Genomic DNA, 23,121 nt, shown 5'->3' on the forward strand with positions numbered 1-23,121 from the left:
GTGGTTGGAATGAAATATCTTGACCTCAACACAAGTGTAGGTGGTTCTCTCTCAGAAAATATATATTGGAAGTGTAGGCATATTCTGATGGCTCTCTCCATGAATGAAGAGCGGGTGGAGGGGTATATATAGCCTCCACACAAAATCTAACTGTTACACACAAATCACCAAACTCGGTGGGACCGAATTATAAAACTCGGTCAGACCGATTTAATTCAAAATGTGAACGTTAGGATTTTCGGTGGGACCGACATGTCAACTCGGTGGGACCGATTCCATTAGGGTTAGGGCATAACGTAATCTTCGAGACCGATTACACAAACTCGGTGGGACCGATTTTGGTAATAGACAAACAGAGAATTGGTCAGGCAAACTCGGTGGGACCGATTCGCTCATCTCGGCTAGACCGAAACGTTACAAAGGGAAAACAGAGAGTTTGCATTACAATCTCGGTGGGACCGATCGCTCATCTCGGTTGGACCAAAACGTTACGAAGGGAAACAGAGATGTTGCAATCCCATCTCGGTGAGACCGAGATCCCTATCGGTGAGACCGAAGTAACTAGGGTTTGTGGCAGTGGCTATGTCAAGTGAACTCGGTGGCGCCGGATAGAAGATTTCGCTGGGGCCGAGTTTGATTTTTGGTTTGGGACATATGTGGATATGAGAAAGTAGTTGAGGGTTTTTGAAGCATATCACTAAGCATTTTGAGCAAGTAACTCATTAAGCAACACCTCACCCCTTTTAATAGTATTGGCTTTTCCAATGGACTCAATGTGATTTTGTATCACTAAAAATAAAATATAGAGTCTTGTGCTTTGAGTTTGAGCCAATGTTTTGTCCTTAGCATTTTAAGGGGTCCACCTTCTAATCCATGCCATGCCAATCATTGAGCTTTACTGAAATATTTATCTTAAAATAGCATTAGCTCAATGAGCTATATGTTGTTAGGAATTACCAAAACCACCCAGGGATAATTGCATTTTCACCTTCAGTGTAGGAAAGGAGCAGGCGCGCTGCCACGATGCGCGGGCCTGCAGTGCGGGCGCACAGGCGTGGACGAACTTTAACTGTTTCCACCACATCTTCGATCCGGCGCTGCAGCGCCACCGAGCGGTCGAGCACGCCTGGTTCGAGGCGAAGGAGGCGCCCGCTGCCGAGGATGAAGTTGCGGCGGTATGGGTGCCGACGCTTCGAGAGGAGTACGCCCTCGCGTACGTGCTCTGCAACTCCCTCATGAAGCACCACCTCGGCACGACAAGTCCGGCTCTCCGATGATGGCGAGGATGAAGATGAGTAAAACTCCGGTGACGCATCTAGTCTAGTTTATGTTTAAATTTTAAATCTAATCTAGTTTAAGTTTAAGTTTGAACTACTTCCTTCAGTCCACAATGTAACGCGTCCACCGTTTTTCGAGATTCAAGTTTAATTGTATGTTTAACTACAGTGGAAATATCTAGCAAGTGACGTGGTATGTACGGAACTATATTGTGCAACTCTGATGATGTTTAACATGACGTGAACTAGTAGTTTCAAATTAAGTAAGAACTCCGGCGATGTTTACGAGATTTATTCAGCCGGTTCGTTACGGTAAACAAAATTTACGAGACGACGGTTTACCGGATCTATGATCCAAGTCTGGACCGGATCCGTCTCGACCACAGCTCTCGCTTTCCTCCGCTCCCATATCCCGCTCGCGCGTGCGGGGCAGTGCCCATGGCGAGCCCGCCGTCGCCGCCCCTGCTCTGCGCCCTCCTCGGCGACCGCCTCGGCGCGCTCTCCGCCAGGCCGCTCCTCCGCACCGCCGCCCCAGGCAGAGGTAGGCGCCCCTCCCCCCTTCGCGCTTCGGCTCAAACACTTGCCGCGTCAGCTCCTCCGGGGGAAACATTCGCTGAGAAGATGGCTCGGGTCTCCTCTTGCAGGGAACGCGAGGGTGACGTGCCAGGCCACGAGAACGCTCTCCAGCCTGGTGGACGCCCTCTTCAACAGGAGGTGAGCTCCCCGGTCGCCATTCCCTGCCCTGCCTGTTGGATAGTGACGACAACACTAGATTAGCCGCGAGCCTGCGACTGCGATCCTGTTCTTTTTGGGCAGATAGAGTGGTCATTTGCAACCTGGTATGCGTAGGGTTAAGATAAACACACCTTTGTAGTGATACATGATGGCCTGATTCTGGCCATCTTGGAGGAACACATGTATTTCCCATCTTTTATACCAACCGCTCTAAACTGAAGCTGAAGCTGAAATGCCAGTTTACTGATTGCCTTTATTCAGTACATGGCTACGCAAACCCACAACTTGGTGCATTGACCACATAGGCAGATATGTTTGTTGCTTGTTGATTCCAGGGGCTCCCTTTTCCCCACTACCATGCATTGCTAGTTTCGTTAAGGTTTGGAAGGTTCAATACAACATTTACATATACGCAGTTGCTATTCATCAGGCAACTTAAAAGAAGAATCAGATCAGTCGATTTTGGGTGAAAGACAGCAGTGCAGCAACAAGCTCGAGCCGGAGGCCGTTGCGGCCGGCCAGGGGTGCCCCCCCTGAGAGGGAGAGAGATTAGAAAGTGCCCACGCTCAAGCCAGGGTCGCCGGCGAGGGCTTGTCAGGACCTCGTTGGAGGTGGGACGATGGGGCTTGCCGAGACGGAGCGGAGGAAGAGACCTTGACTTGTTCGGGTTGGGGCGGCGGGGGAACCTAAAAATTCGACCGGAAGTAAAGTTTTTTCAGGCACCTGGTTCATATGTGCCTCCTTACAAAGTTTTTTCAGGCACCTGGCGCATAGCCGCGTAGGTGCCTCCTTACATGTACTGTTCCGTATGTGTGAGTACCGATCAGGGATGTCGTGCGGCTTGTGCCAATCCATGGAACCATCAAAATTGGTCATATCATCATACTCACGGAGATGTTTTGAGATGCATCATGCATGTTGATCATCATAAAAAGTTGCACATAATGTGCCCTTGCAACAAAAACTCAAGAGGGTGAACTACATGGTTCACGAAGTCATTTCGAACACAAGGTCCGACAGGGAACTACTCCCTCCGTCCCATAATGTAAGACGTTTTTTTGGCACTAGTAGTGCCAAAAAATGTCTTACATTATGGGACGGAGGGAGTACTACTGTTGTCAACAGTAGTAGGAGACAGAATGCTAAGGAGTGAGATAATGCTTTCATTTCAACAAGATAGAATGCAAAGAAGTGAGATAATGCTTGTACCAGAGTTAGATAAACAGTATTTGAAGTATCGTTAGATAAACGGGTACAAAGTTCCTTGAGTTTACTGATCTTATGAAATATGGATTGTGCCTGTCTGTACTGTATACTCTGTGCTGCTCATATATGTTTGTATGGTGAAAATCAAGGCATACTTTATGCTGGGCCTGTTACATATATTACTTATAGTGTGTGGAGAATACTGTTGAATTGGCTTATAGTGTGTGGAGAATACTGTTGAATTGGCCTCTGCCTTTAAATTGTGTCCATTGTTTGTAGATCTCTGATACATTTACTGTTGTATGGAGCATACATGTAGATTCACATTTATGTTTTTTTTGGACTTCCACAGAAGTCGGGATGACTCACTGGAAAATAACCCTAGATGCCTACGACCTGGGAAAGTGTCTCCTCGTCTAACCGTCCCCAGTCATATACAGCGGCCTCCTTATGTCAATTCCCGTCAAAGACCTCAGATGAATGATGGACCTGAAATACATGATGAAAAAGGGATTGAATGCATGAGAGCTTCTGGAAAGCTTGCCGCACAAGTTTTGAAGTTTGCTGGAACACTTGTAAATGTAATGTTATTATTGGCATCGGTACCTGATTATTATTTTAGTTGTGGAACATTACATACAATGGAAATCTCATTCCATTCATCCAATACTTTGTTAAGAGAAAAGAGCACACCGAGCAAATGGATCCTCTGGTAAAGGTTAAGGTGCAGGACACATTTTAGACACCTTTTAGGTAGTTTGGGAAGTAGAAGTCCCTTCTCATAAAGCACTGCATTTCTGAAACTTAGCCCATAGATCAGTGTCAGAAATTGATCGGTTCTTATTTACAGCCAGGCATCACAACTGATGAGATAGATAAAGCGGTGCACCAAATGATAATAGATAACGGTGCATACCCGTCACCTCTTGGTTATTGTGGATTTCCGAAGAGTGTTTGCACTTCAGTGAATGAATGCATCTGTCACGGAATACCAGATTCTCGTCCACTTGAGGTAAGCCATCCAGCATCTGGAGATGATGACTTTCAATACATACCAATCAATTTACAGTTAATCCTTTTTTGGGCAGGATGGCGATATCATCAACATCGATGTGACTGTCTATCTCAATGTAAGCCCTCTATACATCTCCTGAACTGACTATTGTTTAGTCGCTGTGCTTCCCTCACAGACAAAGTACAAGTAAAGAAAGAAACTGAAGTGCTTATTTGTGGTAGATATCCTTTTTTATCATTTTCTAGAGGATATTTTGTTCTAGTGGTTTCTTGCTTGTTGTGAATAAACACCCAAAATTCCTTTTTCTATATGAGAGAATGCAAAATCTACGTTGGGCGCAGATTCAGTTGATATATTACTTTAATTCCATCTGTTTATATATATATGGAGTATTTTGGATTTTTTTTATAAATGCTGAAGCTATAGTTGGTATCTAAATTGACCCATTCCCTTTTTTGTGGTCTATGCATATTTGACTCCAGGGTTACCATGGTGATACATCTGCTACATTTCTCTGTGGTGATGTTGATGATGAAGCTAAGAAGTTAGTTCAGGTTATCTCAGTTCTCGTAAGAATATTTGGTCTAATATACTCTGTCTCTAAATATGCATTAGTCTATGAAGGCAGGAACTTCAGCTGTTTGCTGGCATTAGCGATATGCTTGTACTTCCACAGGTGGTCCTCTTTAAGCAGTTGTATATAGCTATACAATGGGGAATAAGTACAAATGCAATCTGGACATAATTCGTTTGCATTTTAGAGATGTAAACATACTAAGTCACTTTATTTTCAGTCAGATGCAATAATATCACATAAGTTTTTATTAGAGAAGCTAAAGGTTCTTTGCTATGCATTATTTCGTTCAAAGTTTTATGGAATGTTCTTTTCCCCAACCAGGTAACAAAAGAATCTCTTGACAAGGCTATTTCAATCTGTGCTCCAGGTGTGGAGATCAACCGCATTGGTAGAACCATACAGTAAGTAAATGGGAGGCTTGCACATTTGTACTTTTCTCGTTACTCTTCCGCAATATGTTGATTTTGTAACCAAGGATTCTATATTTCAGAAACCTTTTGCGGCAAAAGTTAGAAATTGGTGCTGTTTGGTTCCTTTGCATCTAGCACATAACTTGATAGTACCCATTTTCTTGGACTTCGATTACAGTGGAATAAGAATGGTTGCTTGTTTTTCAAAAGCGATAATTAATTGTGTCCTGAAACAAACTATTTTGGTTCCTCTAGAGCTTATTCCCACCGCAGTTTCTCTGGGCAACTCTGGAGAAGCTGTTTCTGCACAAGCTGCAGCCCAAAAGAACTGGGCGTAAGCGTACTTTCCTCACCATGTTAGCTTGTGTTGCACTGAACTTGGCTTAGAATTTGGATATTTTGTGCCCGTACCCTATACAGTGATACACCGACAGAGGTAGACTGAATGCTGGTTGAGTTTGTTGGACATAATTAAATCAAACTTTTATTCCTTCTATAGACTTGTAATTATTATATTTTGTGCTTACTGGATATGGTCGTCATTTCTTCAAACGCACCACCTTACTGAAGATTTCAAACTTTCAAGGGATCATGCAGACAAATTCAAATATGGTGTAGTTCAACAATTTGTGGGCCATGGGGTAGGGAAAGTGTTCCATGCTGAGCCTGCAGTGCTTCATTTCCGTGAGTTCAACATGAGAAACCATTGGATTTGCTCTACTTCAGTATAGATATGGAATATATGTGCTGCCCTGGACTGACGTCTCTTGAATTTACAGGCAATAATGAAAAGGGCCGCATGATTTTGAACCAAACATTTACCATAGGTACATTTTTCCACTGTCGCTACAGTCTGCGCACATAGTGTCTCCTTATTTCAATAATCATCTAGGGATTAAAGAGTCTGCATGCTTGTTAGATTGAGATAGATAAGATTGGCACACATTAGCTTTGATTATACTTCATAAATCGGAACTGTGTTCCTTGTAGACATAGCTTCAGTCAAGTGTACTCGCATAACTTATAAGGATCACTAGCCTTCATAAGAAGCATATATGAAACACTAACAGATTCGCCTGCCTATTCGTGTGTCAATTCAGAGCCGATGCTAACCATAGGGAGCACAAACTCTACCATATGGTCCGACGACTGGACCGCGGTGACGGAGGACGGGAGCCTGTCAGCGCAGTTTGAGCACACGCTACTGATCACCGAAGACGGCGTGGAAATACTGACACAGTGTTAAGCCCAGCCGGAGAACAAAGAGGTCAATGAGTGAAAGGCTGGGTGGCTGGGACAGTACCTGCATTTTTTTTCTAACTACACATGGTCCAATCAAACTCCAAGTGCAAAACTACACTTTTTTATCTATCTCGATACGTCAGTAGGTTGATGCATAGATTATATACAAAGTTTTGCATTGTTGTTGGGATTATAGGGTGAGCTTGCAGATCAGATCAGCCCCCTTGGTTGTTGCGAGTAGGCCTGAATTCTGATTGACTGCCTGGATTCTGATTGAGTTGGTTGGTTCTGGGGCTGATGAAAGCCATGTCTTGCCGCATTTGTTGGCAGAAAGAAATGAAGATCTGCTTTTGCTTTATTGATACTTCTCCGCGATTGATTATCAGCCTGATGCTGCTTCATCAATCAAAACTTTTCTGCTGTCGCTCTCCGGAACAAGAGGGGGGGATGGGGGGATGGGAGGATGTGTGCTATGTATTTCTATGAAGGTCCGGACATTAACGCTAATGACCAATGGAGGCTGAGCTCCATGGAGCTCGGTTTCGAAACATCATTTTCTACACACTGATTTTTTTTGATTTTTTTTACAGACATACATACACATGTGTACTATGTATGTGCAAAATTTCATCACATTATACATACGTGGCGTAAAAAAAAGGACAAATATGTATTTATAGCAACTGTTTTGCTATTTGTTCTGCTCTGTTCTGTCTGTAATTGCTCTATTCTGTCTGTGATTAGAATCAGAGTTGCTTGCAATCAGAGCAAACCATTCTGGCATTCTTGCCATATTATGCGTGTTCTGCTAAAAGCTGGAAGAATTACGGCGCCCAATGGCAATCCTCCACGTAGCCCCATCGATCCGCTGTAATCTCACCGACCACACAACAAATCTGCCACAACCGCTCGACTTTTTTACCCTAGCCTACGCGTTGTCGGCAGTTCTGTCACTGCGAACTGGGCCCAGCGGCGCTGTCACGTGCCGGGGCCCGCGCGCCAGAGAGGAGGAAAATCCCGCACTACCACCTTCACGCCTCCACTATCCATGCCATCTCTCCACCCCCAACCCCCCCTCAAGTTGCTCCCCAACTTCCATTTGCGGCAACGTGAAGGCCCAAGCGAACGCGGAGAGAGGCTCCTGCCCGGCCGGGATTCCAGAAGCTTCCAGCGCTGTAGCACCCGAGCGCCGGGGCTCGGGGCTGTAGCGCGGCGTGGCGGCCCGCGCGGCGCGCGCTCCTGCGGCCGCGGGCGAGATCGAGCAGGCGGGGAGCTCGCGAATCGGGGGCGGCGGCGGCGGAGCGCAATGCCGCGCCGTCGGCGGTAGGGATGGCGGCAGCGGAGACGGCGGCGGCATGGCGAGGGGCATAGCGCGGGCGGCGTCGTTCGGCGGCCGCGCGACTGCGGCGGGGTGGTTCTCGTACCGGCGCATCACCGTGGCCGTCTGCCTCGCCAACCTCGTCGCCGCGCTGCTCGTGCTCCGCTCCCTCACCTCCTTCGCCCCCGCGCCCAAACGTGAGGGCGCCCAGTCTCCCGCCCCCTCGTCGTGCCCGCGACGACTCTGGCAGTATCCGCGATCTGACTCTGTGCTATTTTTTCGATTTGTTTTGTTAGGGGTTGAGGTGGTGCAGTACACGGAGGAGCAGATTAGGAGGGTGGAGGAGTCGATCCGGATTCGCCGCGAGGCCGAGCCCGTCGAGCTCGTCCAGGCGGTACCGCTCTTGAATTGCAGAATTCGATGGTTTTGTCTAGTTGATTAGTAAAACTTGTTATTATGGCTTTACGATCTAATCCCCAAGTATTTTGGGTGCCAAAGGTGAAGAAGCTGCGCAAGGTTTTCGCACGGGAGGAGAAGAGGCGGAAGGAGCTGCCTCTCGAGCTGAAGCTGAGGGTATCGTATGAGCTTGTGGGGCGGCTGAACGGCCTAGGGGATAACGGCAGTGCCATCCAGCAACGAGGTATATCTGCATATCTAGTTTCGAATTAGTAATTGTAGTGTACTGCTACTGTTTTGTGTAGAATGAAGTGAGCTCCTGCTTTCCTCCAGTAATTTGAACTGTAATATTCCATATATGTGTGCATAACTTGGACTTGTATGTTTATCTTGTCTTGTTATTGGTCGACAGCCTGACACACACCGGCTATTTTCTGCCAGCATGCCGTTTGACGTGTTCAGTCCAGAGAGGGCTGAATAGCTTGTCTGGAGGATATCTAATAGTACTATTTATTTCGACTAGTTTGTCAGATATTTGTTGCATTGCTAAGTGCTTTCTTGCAAGCGTGAACTTCTGTAGTAGATTTTTTTTTCACTGTTATACTCTTAGATAGGCGTAATGTTGCAGGATTTGAATACTACTCCCTCCGTTCCTAAATATAAGTCTTTGTAGAGATTTCGCTATGGACCACATACGGATGTATATAGATGCATTTTAGAGTGTAGATTCACTCATTTTGCTCTGTATGTAGCCCATAGTGGAATCTCTACAAAGACTTGTATTTAGGAACTGAGGGAGTACAAGTTTGAGACATTCTATCCATGATCAGGAAAAGCAACCCTCGTGACTGAAACAACTGAACATATGACAACCACATGAGACGATTCCCTCTTTTTAGTCGACTTGTCATATATTTTACTTATGTGTGTGTGACTGGCCAATTGGTGTATCAACCTAGCACTGATGCCAGCTGTGATAATTTGATGAGCAAGTGCTGCATATTGGTTGACCTGTTTGGGAGAAAAAAGGGTATATTCTATTTGTGTGTGTCTGTCTCCTTGATGGTATCAGCTATCTGGAGTTGCCATTATTTTGTTCCATTTATGTTCTGTGCAACGTTATAAATTAACACTAAAAGTGAATTCATGTTTTTACTGTTTGTTACTTGCTTTTGCGGCATATAAAATCTGGATTTATTTTACATCGGTTAGAGATACAGTTCATGGATTATTTGTTGTCTTGATTAGTGATAAATTGAAGTGCTTATGTTTCTATTCCCAAACATATGACAGAAGCTCTGGAATCATGGCGTGTTGAGACTCTAAAAGAAGCAAAAAGTGCATCTACTCAGAATTCATCAAATTTGGGCCTCTCCAGTGAGGAAGCACGTATGTGAGCTTTACTGTTAAACAATATATACTCACTTCTATGTGTTCAGATTCCTTCATAATAATTTGGTACATGTGAGTTTTACTGTTAAACAATATATACTCACTTCTATGTGTTCAAATTCCTTCATAATAATTTGGTACATATTGGGCGCTTCTAAAGGTTTTTGTTTTTCTTCTGTTTCACAATTCTCAACTGTAATAGTTTGGTTTCACCCTTATCTACAGGATTGTTAAAGCGAGCCCTGGAGTTCAACTGGCATGCGCTGTTGGAGGATATTGGTCTTTGGATTTCACCAGAAATCCCACACACCGAGCATGATGACAAACCTGAGAATGAACCAGAAGGTTGCTTCTCTACCATTGCCTATGTTTATTATGTTTCATGAAGCTCCATGCATCCGTGGTGCCAAAGTCTGACCCATTGTGCTAGAATTATAGTTACAGAATAGCTTTCGTATTTCTCAAAGAGATTGAGTCTCAAATAAATTGTTGCAGAAGAAGAAATAATAGCTGGTCCACCTTTGCATCCACAATGCAACACTGAGCTACATGCCGATTATGGTGGCGCTGCTGTGAGATGGGGCTTAACGCACCACAAAGAATCTGCTGCTGATTGTTGTCAAGCATGTCTAGACCAGGCTAGGAATGCCAAGCCGGGTGAATTAAAGTGCAATATATGGGTATATTGCCCTTCAGAGTTTGGTTGCTATTCACCAGATAAATATGAGCATAAACATCAGGAGTGCTGGTTGAAACAGGTACGCCTGCCTTTTTGCGAGTCTGTGTCTAACCATTGAATCGATTGCCCTATATGTGCATTTTTAACCATATCTTGTTCGGAGCGGTGTTAGAATTGTCTGATTCTTCCTGCTTCATGGACCTGCATCTGATATTTTAATGAATATTGTATATGTGAAATGGTAGAGTTTACTGTTTAGTTAGGAGCACTTTATTATAGAATTAGGGGAGAAAATGGTGTTTATGAATGGTCGTCAGTCATTTTAATAGCGGAAACAAAACATAGGTCATGTGTGTACGTGTGTCCTTACTGTACGGGAATGGGGAGGGAAACCAGTGTTTATGAATGATCGTTAGTGATTTGAATAACAAAAACAAAATATGGATCATGCTTATACACGGGTTACTATTCTACATGTGATGCAACAATCCTGTTCTAATGGTTTAAACAGCAACATTAGTTATCCGCTATAATTCTTGAGATTGTAGTAACTCTGCTCCTGCAGCTGACTGAAGCCTGTACACTTTCAAGTGCGTTTTATTTTATTTTTAGCCAAGCTCCCTTTGTTGTGTTGAACTTTTTAACTAGTCTCAGTAATGATTTAGGATGATGCATTGGACAAGTTTGTGGTACATTCTTAATGGGCTAAATATAAAGAATATAAATCTATATACAGCAAAACATGTCATGCCATAAATGGTGCTGGTGTATGGTTGCACCTTTCCTCGTTTTACATGTTGCTGATACTGATTGCTTTATGTTTACCAACTGTCAATGTACAAGCTGTTGAAACTTCAGTTCTGGTAACAGCCATTTGTCCTCTCATGTTATACTGGTTGTAATTTCTTGCTGTTGCTTGCACAAGTCTGGTTTGTGACCATCTGATTGTTTGGAGTATGGTTCGCCTTGCTGCTCTTGCTACATGGCCAGGCAAATACTCTTGCGATATGCACTACCGGTGTATTTTTTTTGCCAATGTTGACCTACACACAAGGCTTTGTTCTATAGTCAAATCATTCATTTAGATCTAAAGTGATGTACTCCACATTGTTAACTTTGATTTTCTGTTAAGATGACATGAGTTGTTGATTCTTCTTCTTCACACGGGCTAATTATCTTGCGATGCTTTGCAGGCTGACCAGCCTAAACTGAACTTCAAAGACAAGTATTCCGAGTCTTACAGAGATTCTCATCCGAGAGCCCCCGTTGTTGTGCCCTGGATGTCGGGTGTCACCAGCGCATGAGCAGCTCGTTCAGAGACTGGGAGATTTGCACTGACGAACCCTCATATACCGATTCTTTCATTTGCCACGACACTGTTTTGTTTTCCTTGGTGTATATGATGTAAAACTTAGATTAGACGATTTGATGAAAGCAAAAGGGGCTCCTTTGAGGAAGGCTTGTTGAGGTGCAGGGGCCAAGGGACGTGGTGTAGATGAACTAAATCCAATGATGATTCAGCTCACGGCCACCTCCCACTTTTCCACTCTACCAGTTGGTTTTCTGTGTTATCAGCGAGTTGATCACCAAGCTCCTGTGCTATTTTTTTTCATGTAAAAGTGCATTGTCACTTTGCCAGTCACATATGAACATGGGGTTGCGAGTTCACACACGAAAGCTATAAAATTTCCGTGCATGACATCCTCTCATGACACGCTGTTGATACAGAAATCGAAAAGGGCCTCTGCTTTCGCACCAGAAGCATGGAAGAACTTATCCCCTCAACACACGCTGACAACATAGAAATCGAATGGAGCACTGCTTCGTCTAGTGAGTTTTTCCCTTCATTCTCACAGTTGATCGCCTTCTTTTGGGGAGAACAAAAGGATACTCTTTTCTGGAAATCCAATTTGCCTCATGCGTGAAAAATGAATTTTGTAATGTCAAAAGAAATCTCAACAACATTTTTATGTATTAACATCCAAATGCTACCTTCAAAGTTTTAGGCAAAAAAGGTTAAACATTTTGGCCTATGCAAAAAATAAATTAATTTGAACACCAAATGTTACCCCAAATTTGTTTTTTCATTGACGAAACACCATTGCTCTGTTTCGTATGAAAATTGTCAAGCATGCTTGCGACACTAACAAAAACATCAAAATAAATAATTTCAGAAATGCTTCCGGGAGCCAAAACGTCCTCTTCCACTATTTGCCCATTTTCTCTCTCAGGGGCCTTATCGGGTTCAATGACCTATTCTTGCATAGATAAACACTTTATGCCCTGCTTCCGCGCAAAATTTCCTCAGACATTGGCACCCGTAGGTTTCTTTCTCCGTCGAGACACACTGAAGACCAAGCATCACAAGATCAGAAAAGTGCCCATAAGACTCACCACGAAATCCCATGCTCATGGCAACGTAAACGGGTGGCATATGATTTATATCTTCAGGATCACTTTGCTTTGCATCATGTGTTGAGCAGTTCCTGCTGACGAGATCTCCTCAAAGACCAGGGTTACCAATGTAGATATGCATTTGGTATCCAGAGCTTGTAGCTGTTGTCCGGATGGTTATTGCACCCCACAGATTGTTTTATGACAAGTTCAAGTGGCTCAAATAAGTTAGAGCTGACAAAGTTCATGGCATTGCTCAAATAAGTTCATATGCTGTGCTGCTACATCTTTTTTTTTTCTCTTTCATATCCATCATCTTTTAACTCAAAAACCCGAACCATCGCATTGCAATTTGCAATGATTTACATTTTCATCTGAGAGCTCTTCTAGGGCATGAACTATGGCGGGCGCACCTGGCTGTGCTGCTACTGCTAGTGGGAAAATAATTTGATTTTGCTGTACACCAATATGGCTCGTTGCTACGTCTTATTGGGATTAATCAGCTGCAGCTGCATCGACAACTCTAGGTTCCATAGCACGTCGCCCATGGCCGGCCGCTCCGTGCCTTGGTGCGCGAGACACTCCACGGCGGTCTCAGCGAACTTCTCAAGGCATTCCGGCGCGACCTGGTCCTTGATCGCCGCGTCGACGGCGTCCGGCAGGGTGCCGCTCCGGTGGCATGCCAGCGCGTGCTCGGCGAGGCCGACGGCCTGGTCCCCAGTCAGCATCTCCGGGCGCCGCGCCATGAGCGCCTCGAAGAGCACGACGCCGAAGGAGCAGACGTCGGACTTCATCGTGGCGTCCTTGGAGTTGGAGAGGCCGAAGTCCGAGAGCTTGGCGACTCAGTTCTCGTCGAGGAGGACGGTGGTGGCCTTGACGTCGCCGTGGACGACGCCGCCGGCGTGCAGGCAGTGCAGGCCCCGCGCGGCGCCCATGCACGCGTCGAGGCGGCGCCACCACGGCATCGCCGGCTCGGCGCGCAGGTGCTCCTGCAGCGTGCCCCGCGGCATGTACCGGTACACGAGGATGGTCTCCTCCCTGTCCGAGCAGAAGCCCAGGAGCGGGACGAGGTGCCGGTGCCGCAGGTCGGACAGCGCCTCGATCTCCGCCCGGAGCTCGCGCGCGCTCCGGCCCGGCGACGGGCCGGCCAGTTTGATGGCCACCGCGGTGCCGCCGTCCACGACGCCGCGGAACACCTTCCCCTGCCTGCCCGCGCCGACCACCTGCGCCTCGCTGAAGTTCTGGGTCGCCGCCTTGATCTCGGCCAGCGAGAACGACCTGCCGCCGCCGCGGGGGGCGGGAGAGCGGTACTCCGGCAGCCACTCGGCGTTGTTGAGTTCCCCCTTCCTCTTCTTCTTGTTCCTCTTGTGGACGTACAGGTATGCCGCCATCGCCACGCAACAGATGGCCGCGGCGGCGCCGCCCATGACCGCCGCCAACACATGCATCGGACGTACTCCTCCGTTCCAAAATAGATGACCCAACTTCGTATTAAAGTTAGTACAAAGTTGAGTCATCTATTTTGGAGATCGGTGATCAGTTAGTGTTAGGCAGGGAGGAGTGATCGAGTTGAAGAGACGAGCGCGGGTGTTGGGGAGCGTTTGGCGGCTGGGTACCTAGTCCTGTGCATCTGCATGGGCGAATCAGTCTGGCATTGGCATGGGGTGCAGGCGTGCAGCCGTGCGTGTAGGTGCGCCATGCGTGCGCGAGGCGAGACCGATGGCGCCATCGCTGGAGACTACAAGGAAATCTCCGGCACACCTGGGCTGTCCGTGACGGGCAAAAGTTCCTACGCTCAGTCCTCTCTCGTTGCAGCATTTTTGTGTTCTCTGCGAGCCATACCGAGCCTTAGCCTAGCAGAGGAAAGGGATACGTATATTTTTCGTCTTTCAATTCTTGTCAAAGTTTAAAAATTATTTCTCAGCTTCAAAACTCAGCCACTCAACTAATTAAACTGATGCTAAAAAAAGTAATTAAACCGGATTTTTTTTCGTCCCTTGTAACACTTAGGCCATGTACAATGCAAGATGCTTGGGATAGATGCTTAGAGAAATAAACCAGTTTTTTTCTAAACACCGGTGTTTATTTCTATAAGACAGACGCTTAAAGCACCGATGTTTAAGACGAACTTGGGTTATTTTACTAAGCATCCCCTAAGCACCTTCTATTGTACAAAGCCTTAAGGTGGTTTTACTATGTCATGGACCCTGTTTTGACTAAAACGGCCACGTGGCCTGATTTTGACTATCACGTCAATTAAGTGGCTAAGGACACCATGTCCTCTCTCTCTCTCTCTCTCTCTCTCTCTCTCTCTCGAACCCCTTTCTCACCGACGAATCCGGAATCGGCGACGGTGGCGACATGGCCTGCTGGTGATTGAGGCGCGACAATTGCTACCTGAGCACGACCGCTGCGGCGGTGGCTGACAGGGCATGAGGGTTGCGACATTGACCAAGGTCAATCCTGGGCGGCGGCGGCTGGGCACCGAGGTGTGCTACGGCCGTGGTGGCGACCTAGGCGGGGCGATGGCTGGCTAGGCTACACCCTTGACCCATGAACAAGTGACGGTGATGGTAAATTTTGGAGCAAGTTCAAGCCGGTGGCAACCTCGGCCAGTTCAAGCCATTCCTGTGGGTCTTCTTCTTCAAAATCAATCCCATGTATGCTTTCAAGCCGATGGTAACCCCGGCCAGTTCAAGCCATGAACTACTGCTAGAGAAGACCGTCGATTTACAAGTGCAGAAGAAGAGGAATGTGATGCAATTTGTTGTACTGATGTGTTTCATCACATCAGTTGTGTATGCTTTCATATCACATATGTAGCTAAGTAACTGAGTGCTGATTGTAGACAAGTGAGAACTTGAATTGCTATGTAATCTAACAAGTCAACCGTTCCTCATGAGTCAGACTCAAGGCCGCTTTGAGCTTTGTGCCATGCAAGCCCATCCAAATGCGTGGGTAACCAAGCAACTGATTTTATTTTTAGGGTACATAGGGAGCGTGCAGGCATTCAAACACGCCTTTACTGACCCATCCTATAGGTTCCTCCCTCCACTAACTCCTCAATAATCCTCTGAGTATTAAGGTTGGCCTCCTTCCGCTCCAACATGATCTTGTCATCTTATAATTATGTTACGTACGTTTCTTCTATAAATTTAGTCCATAATTTAGCCGTTTTTATAGGTGTAGTCCATAGTTTAGCCGCATATGCTATATCCCGCCCATGCACCAAACAGGGTCGTAGCCCAGTAAGAAGGTTTGGTGGTTTACGCGCGATTTGTGTTTGGGTGGCTCCTGCAGTTTTCATTGGGTCTCGCAAGCCTTGGTTTGTTTTGGCTTTTTCCTAACATTTTATATTTCCTTTTCCATTTCTTTTTATGGGTTTCTTTTCCTTTTTTCTTTCTAATTTTATTTTCTGTATTCCATTTTTTTCATTTCTTTTTTTTCAATATTTATATAGTTTTTAAATGAATACACGATCATTTCCTGTAAAACGTGTGAAAACTTTCTTAAAATACATTAATATTTATAGAAAAGACGAACATTTTAAAGAAAAATTCATCATGCATTAAAAAACCATCACGTACTAATAAAATGTACAAAGTACTTAAAAAAGGTTCATCCTATATTGAGAAGTTTTTCGTGTACTATGAAAAGGTCCATTGTAAATTAAAACCATGTTCATCACATATTAAAAAAGTGTATTGCCTATTAAAACTATTCCTTGTATTTTCCCAAAGGTTCATGTGAATAAAAAATGTTCATCACGTATTGGAAAATGTTTGTTACGTATTAAAAAAGGTTGACATGCTTTCCAAATTATTTCATTGTGTATTAATAAAATGTTCTTCATTTATTTAAAAAATGTATGATGTGTATTAAAAATCAATTGATTTTTCCAAAATACTTCATTATGCATTAAGAAGATATATCCATCACACATTAAATAATCATTCATCGTGTATTTAGAAAATGTTCATCTCGTGCTTAAAACCAATTCATAAAGTAATTAAAAATACTTATCATGTATTAAAATTGGTTATCATGTATTTCAGAACCGTTTATGTAATAAAAAAGTGTGCATTTTTTAAATGTTCATGTGAACCTAAATAATATTCATAATTTTGTAGAAAGGGTATGTGTATTTTTTAAATGAAAAAAATAAAAATAAACCACAAGTAACAAGAAAATGAAAACATTAAAATAAAATTAAAAATACTATAAATCGCGAAAATAAAAAGTAAACGTAAAATGGAAAATTAAAATTAAAAGTAACTGAAAAGCCATGTCCGATGTGGAAAGTGTTGTTTATGCCATGACACATTTCGGCGGTACAGGCACAACTAGCTGTTAGACCAATCGTATCTAAACACGTATCATGGTCAGATGTGCCCAGGTTGTGAAAATCCGGACTAACCTTGAAACGACTGGCAGTCTCATGTCATGCCACCAGTGTCCTCTAGAGGCAAACAGCACTCCAAAGCATCAAGGTTGCAACTTGAGAAGCCATGTACCACCTCTCTGGTAGTGGTAGTCCTCTTTAGAAGTATCATGGAAAACTGTTCCCCAAGATGGCAGCTCCATAATCCTCCATCAGAACATTAAGCTACCTCAGCCATCATCTTTGACGCTTGTCTTTCGAGCACCTTTCCCAGCCGCTTTCCGCTCCGTCTGCGCCTGAACCGTGTACTGCTTCTGCAGCCCCTGGAGCCTCTCGAGAAGTTCTTGGAACGAAGGGCGGCGTTGCGGTTCACTGCACAGAGGGGATAGTTGATTTAGTGGGATCGGAAATTGGCTATTTGGTACTCCTTCACTAGCCTGCAAAATGGTGATGTATATATACCTTTCCCAACAGCTCTCAATCATCGATGCCCACTGAGGATCCACGTCGCTTGGTATTTCCAGTCTGTGATCCATGAAACCCACGGCTCCGATGACCTGCAACACAGGGGGCCACCGTTAGGGATTTGGCATTAATGGCAATGCTTGTGCTGTTACGTCAAAAAGAAGAAGCAAAAAAGAAACTAGGCTTTCTTAAACTGCAATGACGGTGATTACACTTGGAAAAGATTCACCATTCACCAGTAAGCTACTAGTATTTTCCAAGAATCTTTTTTTGGCTCTAAGAAACCACAAAAATGGAGTGTATGTAGAAAAGTCATCCCCATGTACCTGCATTGTATTGAGAGTATCCCAGGGGATCATCTGAGTAGCAAGCTCCCACAGGACCACTCCATAGCTGAATACATCAGACCTATACTTAATAAAAAAGGAAGAAATCAGTAAACATCCGTAGGTAACAAGAACATCTGTTGTTCAAGAATCTCCAGATTGAGCTTACTTTTCATTTGAAGGTTCACTCCGTAGCACCTCCGGAGCCATCCACTGCGGCTGGATGTGGAAACCAAGTTATCAGGTACTTAGATTAAAGTTTATGACAATCCTGTCAGTCTGGAGAGTCCATGTCAAAAGGTTAAGTTTGCTTGTACTTACTGTTCCCTTTCCAGTTTTTGTTGACAGAAATGTTTCGTGTTTCAGACGTGAAAGACCAAAGTCTGCAACCTAATAGAACCAAATGAGAAGAGGCAACATAAAGCATGGAGAATAAAGTTTCATAATTACCTTTACAGTCCAATTCTTATCAACCAACAGGTTTGGTGATTTCAAATCACGGTGCACAACAGTTGGGATGGAACTGTGAAGATAATTCATGCCCCTTGCCTGCAACAATATTAAATTATTCTTCTAAGAATTCACATGGAAAAATAAGTACTTGGCAAAGAAAATATCAAGTAACTTCTATCTCCACAAGTTAAGAGCCCAAACATGAACACGCATGTTGGAGGGTTTAGGTAACAATGTCGGCATGTTGCACATCATAATCACATGAATCAACATTGAATTTTGGCGATATAATCTTCAGTTATGATCGTAGAAACATAATATGTTATATAGCACAAGATACCATGTTAGATGGCAAGTACATGATATCACCTATTTTCTTGTTTCATTCTTCCATACACTGCAGCTACAGATATGGCTTAGCTGACATGCAGTTCAACTTCGCTTTTGGGCAGTTTGCAAAGGTAAATTCTGTATCTATTCAAAACAATACTTGACATCTTCAATTGAAGAATATTTATCAGGTCTTCTGCTACAACATGCTCATTTCTCAAAAGTTCCATGTAGTTTATTTGGCTTGAAATTTCCTGAATCCTTAACCAGCTGTTAAGAGAAAATGCACTCACAATGTCAATAGCCATGTTAACTCTCCGTCTTGGATCCAGCTTGCCAATGTTACTCTGAAGCAACCGAAACAAACTCCCGCTGCATTATGGGACTCAGTCAAGTGTTATACAGAACAAGTAAAACAACTCTACCTAGTACAAAATCAATGCATGGTATGTCAGAGGTGTTTTTACTTTTTAGTATCAAACGAAAAGAACCAGGGTATTAGCACTCCCAACTTCTTCAACAAGAGGCAAGTATAAAACATGGTTGGTTGCTTACAGAACCAGTTGAGCCACCCATCAATCCTTTGAAGTGTTTTTACTAGTACCGATAAAAAAACATGTAGGAAGATATACAGCATACCGTGGCAGAAATTCAGTAACAATACAAAGTCGTTCCTGCGAAGCAACTGCACCCATGAAAAGTATTATATTGGGATGTCGTAGCTTCTTCATCAATGATACCTACACATTTGAAGGATACAAATATGGTCATGGCCACAAACTATGGAAAAGGAATCACAGAACATGATTTAGAAAGTTACCAATGTAGTGCTCATTGACCCACAAAATCAACAAAAGTGAAGATTAATTTGTCAATGCCATATCATTTTTTCATATTTATCCACATAGTTAAATTAACATAGAATAGTGAAAATGGGTAATTATTTCAATAATGGAGTATCTGTCTCAATAATACAGTAGATATCGCGTGCTTTCATTGCCATTATAGCCAAATTCATGAGCAATTGAAGGTCAACAGAAATTGTATGTAGATATAGATGTCCACCTCTTGTCTGAAGGTATTGATCATTTCTTCTGAATATTCCTGCTTGGAGAATACTTTAGCTGCCACGTCCTACAGGAACATTGATAGATACTGAGGGTTTAAGATTTATTGTTAAGATGTAAAGCTCCATTCATAATCATGTGACAGAAATGACATACCGAGCCATACCACAAAGCATGATACACTGTTCCGCAACAACCTGTATGCACCAAATATGAAAATAACAAAAATGAGTACGTTTGTTAAAAAGGAGGACAATACCAGATTGCATACAGCAGTCTAAGAATCGGGATATTAGTGACAATTCTGTGTGATTATCTACATGGACTTTCAGCAGTAAACAAGTACAGTACATGCATAACCTTACGAACAAACATTGCCATCACTGTTGTGGAAATGTAACACTTGCAACTTAGAATCTCAGAATAGACATCCACGCCACCAGGACTATAGTAAAATCATGAAATTGACTGAACTGTTATGACTCCTGAAGATTAGAAGAAACAGAACCGATTTGGACTATGCCAAAGATAAGAGGATAATACACAAGATTTTATTAAGAAGCATGGAGAGCGAGGAATTTTACTGAAAAGAACTGATTTTTACTACGCTTGTGAGCTATTAAGATACATGCATAGTGAGGAATTACTGACAAAGAACAAACAGCCTAAGTAGTTCTTACAATTACAAGCTATGGCTATGGCTACTCCTAAATCTTTTGGAGTGCATGTTAACAAGAGATCTGAGTTCCTACAAATGGAGTAATTGCAAAGGGAGAAGTAATACCTTGACCTACTTGTTCTCCAATTACTAGGTCTTCCCAGAGAATCTCATAATCTAGGCGGTCTGCTTCATAGTCTACTCTCTCGATACCGCTGCTATCAGTACTCCCACTGCTGCTCATGCTACTCGTGTAATTCTTGTTGAAATCCCACCAGGAACCTGAGACCTCATATTTCGTAGCCCAAGTGTCTTCGCTGTTTTGGCAGTCTGGAATTATGATAGGCTCTAGAACTGGAACTCTCTGCTGACTCTGGTCATTCTCCTGCTTATCCTGCAACTGTGTTGAGTTCACGTTATTCTTTCCAGAACCCCCATCATTTGCATGCCCTTTCCAAGGCCATGATATGCCCTTCTTTGCCAATAATGCCTCAGCCTTCGAACGGAAAATCTTGTAGGACCCTACTTTTCCTTCTCCTGGATCATCACTACTTGTTTTGCTCGACTTGCCACGGGATTTCTCTTGGGCCACAAAGGCACCATGCATTACATCCCCACTTGGGGTGTTCTCTTCACTTGATGCCACCTCGGCCTGGAGATCAAGTTGAGAATACTGGTCCTCACAGTCACCACCATACTGTTTGTCGCTATTCTGACCTGTCCTTATCCGAGAATGAACTCTACTTGTAACGCTGGTAGCCTGCATTGTTATTCCAACAAGAAAATAATACACTAAGAAATAAATGAAGAATAAGTACCAGAAGAGTAAGTCCCCATTTGAAATTAAACAGCGATGCAACTTACCAAAGTTACTATCTTGGAGGTGACACCAGATTGAGGAGGTTGCTGGGAGTGAACAGAACCTTTGTTTACTGAACCACTTGTAGGCCGGTTGTTAGCATGAAACCGGTGCTTTGCTGTACTTGGATAGGATTCCGCTGAGTCCGAGGGACTAAATATCTCCTCTAATGCCCGTACATCAAGCGAGAGACAGATAAGGCCCACCAAACTACCATCGTCATCGTACAAAGGGGTGTTGTGGACAGAAATGAAAAACCTCTCTCCTGCTTTGTTCTTAACAGGAAACTTCCCTCTCCAACACTTGCCCATAAATATATTCTGGATGACGATTTTTGCTGAATCGAAGTCAGTCGGATGAACAATTAATTCAACGGCATTCCGACCAACTGCCTCTGCTGCAGTATAGCCATACATATGCTCAGCATACCGGTTCCTAGATCACAGAACAAAAACAACATAGAGTTTGGTAAGACATGTGTTCAGAGAACCAAGCAGAGTCAATTGTGTGTAGAAATGCCTATGGCAAAAAGAATCTGATATGCCTCTTTAGCCAACTTGACCGGTCGAGAGAATGGGATCTACACTAACTACATGCATCAAGAACACTATGTATTTCCATAAAAAATAAAGAGCTAAATGCACTTTGCACTAGGCAAATTGCCAGGTTCTGTCACCTTGCAGCAGTTTTTGCAAAAAGTTTTCACTTTGCGAAAAAAGGGGGGAAAAGACTATGAATAGCCCTGGTCAGCATTTCATCAAACACTTGGTGAACAATATAACCGAGGAGCCTCACCAGTACAGGAGCTTCCCGTCGGGGGCGATGATGTGCACGGCCTGCCCCAGCGACTGCAGTATCCAGTGGCAGTGCCTGTCGGGCAGCCTGCCGCGGGCCGCGACGCGCCGCGACGACGAGGGCCGCGGCGGCGGCGGCAGCGCGCGGAGGGCACGGCGCCGGGCCGCGGCGCGGCGGTCCGGCATGAGCCTGCCCACCTCCCGCTTGAGCTCCGCCTGCCCCTCCTCCAGCGCCCGTATCTTCTTCAGGAGCTCGTCCGCCTCCATCGCCGCTGCTTTCTTGACCCGCTGCGGCGCGGCTCCTGGTCGGTGGCTATGTAGTGGTAGCAGCACCGCTCGGAGCCGGGGCACGAGGGGGATGGGGCATCGGAATGTAGTGGCGCCACCATCGCAGTCGCGCTTGCCTTTCGCTTCCGCCGCGGCATCGCCGGAGCATGCGGCTGGAATTTAGTGGTAGTATTCTTTTGCGATGAGGATGGGCTTTTCCGGAGAGCGATTAAACAAGTCGTCGATCAGTACGGAGGATCATGGCTGACATAATCGGTGAGCGAGGCCGGTGAGGTGTGGCCCTGCCGTGCGTGCTCCGCCTCCCCGCTGTTCCGCTCGGGAAGCTCGAATTGGAATTCTCCTCTCCTCCGCCATGCTATCTCTACGTCTCCTTCGGCTTCAAATCAGCTTCTGGCGCCAGCAGCTCATCCCAGCTGCCGGCCACATTTCTTTGCTCTCACTCAAGCTCAACCGACTGGTGAATGGGAAGAATGGGGACGCGGCCGGACGTGTCCACGGAGTCTGCTGAGTAGCCTTAACCGGCGAGAGAACTTGCTTCTCCGGCTATGGTGTGAACAATGCAGTCCGTTTCTCTTTCTTGATTGAGTTTTCATGGATCTCGTGGACGGGAGAATATCTGCTCGTGCCAAGCCTCAGATGCTACCGTGATACGGACTTCTGAGCCGTCGGATTCTCAGATGGACGGCATCTAGGAGTGGTTAGATCTGCTGGATCTATACACAATTTCTAAACTTTTAGGAGGCTTTTTTTGCAAATGTTGCAGAATCTCTATGAGCCGTCTGATCCGAGAATCCAACGGCCTAGAAGCTTGTATCATGGTAGTACCTCAAGTTTGGTAGCACTAGATATTTTCCCTCTC

General features: G+C 44.7%; 3 protein-coding genes and 1 pseudogene across 7 annotated transcripts; 2 read left to right on the forward strand and 2 right to left on the reverse strand.

Annotated features, from left to right (window-relative positions):
• Positions 1 to 1,657: 1,657 nt before the first annotated feature.
• LOC119317991 (methionine aminopeptidase 1D, chloroplastic/mitochondrial-like) lies at positions 1,658 to 6,820 on the forward strand. Of its 2 annotated transcripts, XM_037592495.1 has the most exons (11): positions 1,658 to 1,818; positions 1,922 to 1,991; positions 3,571 to 3,799; positions 4,069 to 4,230; positions 4,307 to 4,348; positions 4,716 to 4,777; positions 4,858 to 4,909; positions 5,132 to 5,211; positions 5,807 to 5,904; positions 6,000 to 6,047; positions 6,321 to 6,820. In XM_037592495.1, the coding sequence occupies exons 1-11, from the start codon at positions 1,716 to 1,718 to the stop codon at positions 6,464 to 6,466; spliced, it is 1,092 nt and encodes a 363-aa protein (XP_037448392.1). In that variant the 5' UTR covers positions 1,658 to 1,715; the 3' UTR covers positions 6,467 to 6,820. The 2 variants fall into 2 exon arrangements, with proteins under 2 accessions (XP_037448392.1, XP_037448393.1); XM_037592496.1 differs by lacking the exon at positions 4,858 to 4,909 and having other exon boundaries at positions 4,716 to 4,802.
• Positions 6,821 to 7,561: 741 nt separating this feature from the next.
• On the forward strand, positions 7,562 to 11,915 carry LOC119317993. Its single transcript, XM_037592497.1, has 7 exons — positions 7,562 to 7,977; positions 8,077 to 8,174; positions 8,279 to 8,420; positions 9,470 to 9,565; positions 9,794 to 9,913; positions 10,064 to 10,326; positions 11,441 to 11,915. Exons 1-7 carry the CDS (start codon positions 7,818 to 7,820, stop codon positions 11,549 to 11,551), a joined length of 990 nt encoding a protein of 329 aa, XP_037448394.1. The 5' UTR covers positions 7,562 to 7,817; the 3' UTR covers positions 11,552 to 11,915.
• Positions 11,916 to 13,032: 1,117 nt separating this feature from the next.
• Positions 13,033 to 13,606, reverse strand: LOC119318163 (annotated as a pseudogene).
• A 3,276-nt stretch (positions 13,607 to 16,882) lies between these two features.
• LOC119317994 (probable serine/threonine-protein kinase PIX7) lies at positions 16,883 to 22,812 on the reverse strand. 4 transcript variants are annotated; one of them, XM_037592498.1, is made up of 13 exons: positions 21,976 to 22,812; positions 21,186 to 21,615; positions 20,448 to 21,081; positions 19,820 to 19,860; positions 19,662 to 19,730; positions 19,236 to 19,336; positions 18,890 to 18,968; positions 18,264 to 18,362; positions 18,135 to 18,203; positions 17,983 to 18,032; positions 17,814 to 17,895; positions 17,485 to 17,579; positions 16,883 to 17,394 (listed from the first exon to the last, which is right to left on the reverse strand). In XM_037592498.1, the coding sequence occupies exons 1-13, from the start codon at positions 22,239 to 22,241 to the stop codon at positions 17,253 to 17,255; spliced, it is 2,157 nt and encodes a 718-aa protein (XP_037448395.1). In that variant the 5' UTR covers positions 22,242 to 22,812; the 3' UTR covers positions 16,883 to 17,252. The 4 variants fall into 4 exon arrangements, 1 of the variants encoding a protein (XP_037448395.1); XR_005153880.1 differs by having other exon boundaries at positions 17,359 to 17,394; positions 17,814 to 17,900; XR_005153882.1 differs by lacking the exons at positions 16,883 to 17,394; positions 17,485 to 17,579 and having other exon boundaries at positions 17,814 to 17,900; positions 18,135 to 18,196.
• Positions 22,813 to 23,121: the final 309 nt, after the last annotated feature.

Source organism: Triticum dicoccoides, chromosome 6A, assembly GCF_002162155.2.
Source record: "Triticum dicoccoides isolate Atlit2015 ecotype Zavitan chromosome 6A, WEW_v2.0, whole genome shotgun sequence".
NCBI lineage: Eukaryota > Viridiplantae > Streptophyta > Magnoliopsida > Poales > Poaceae > Triticum > Triticum dicoccoides.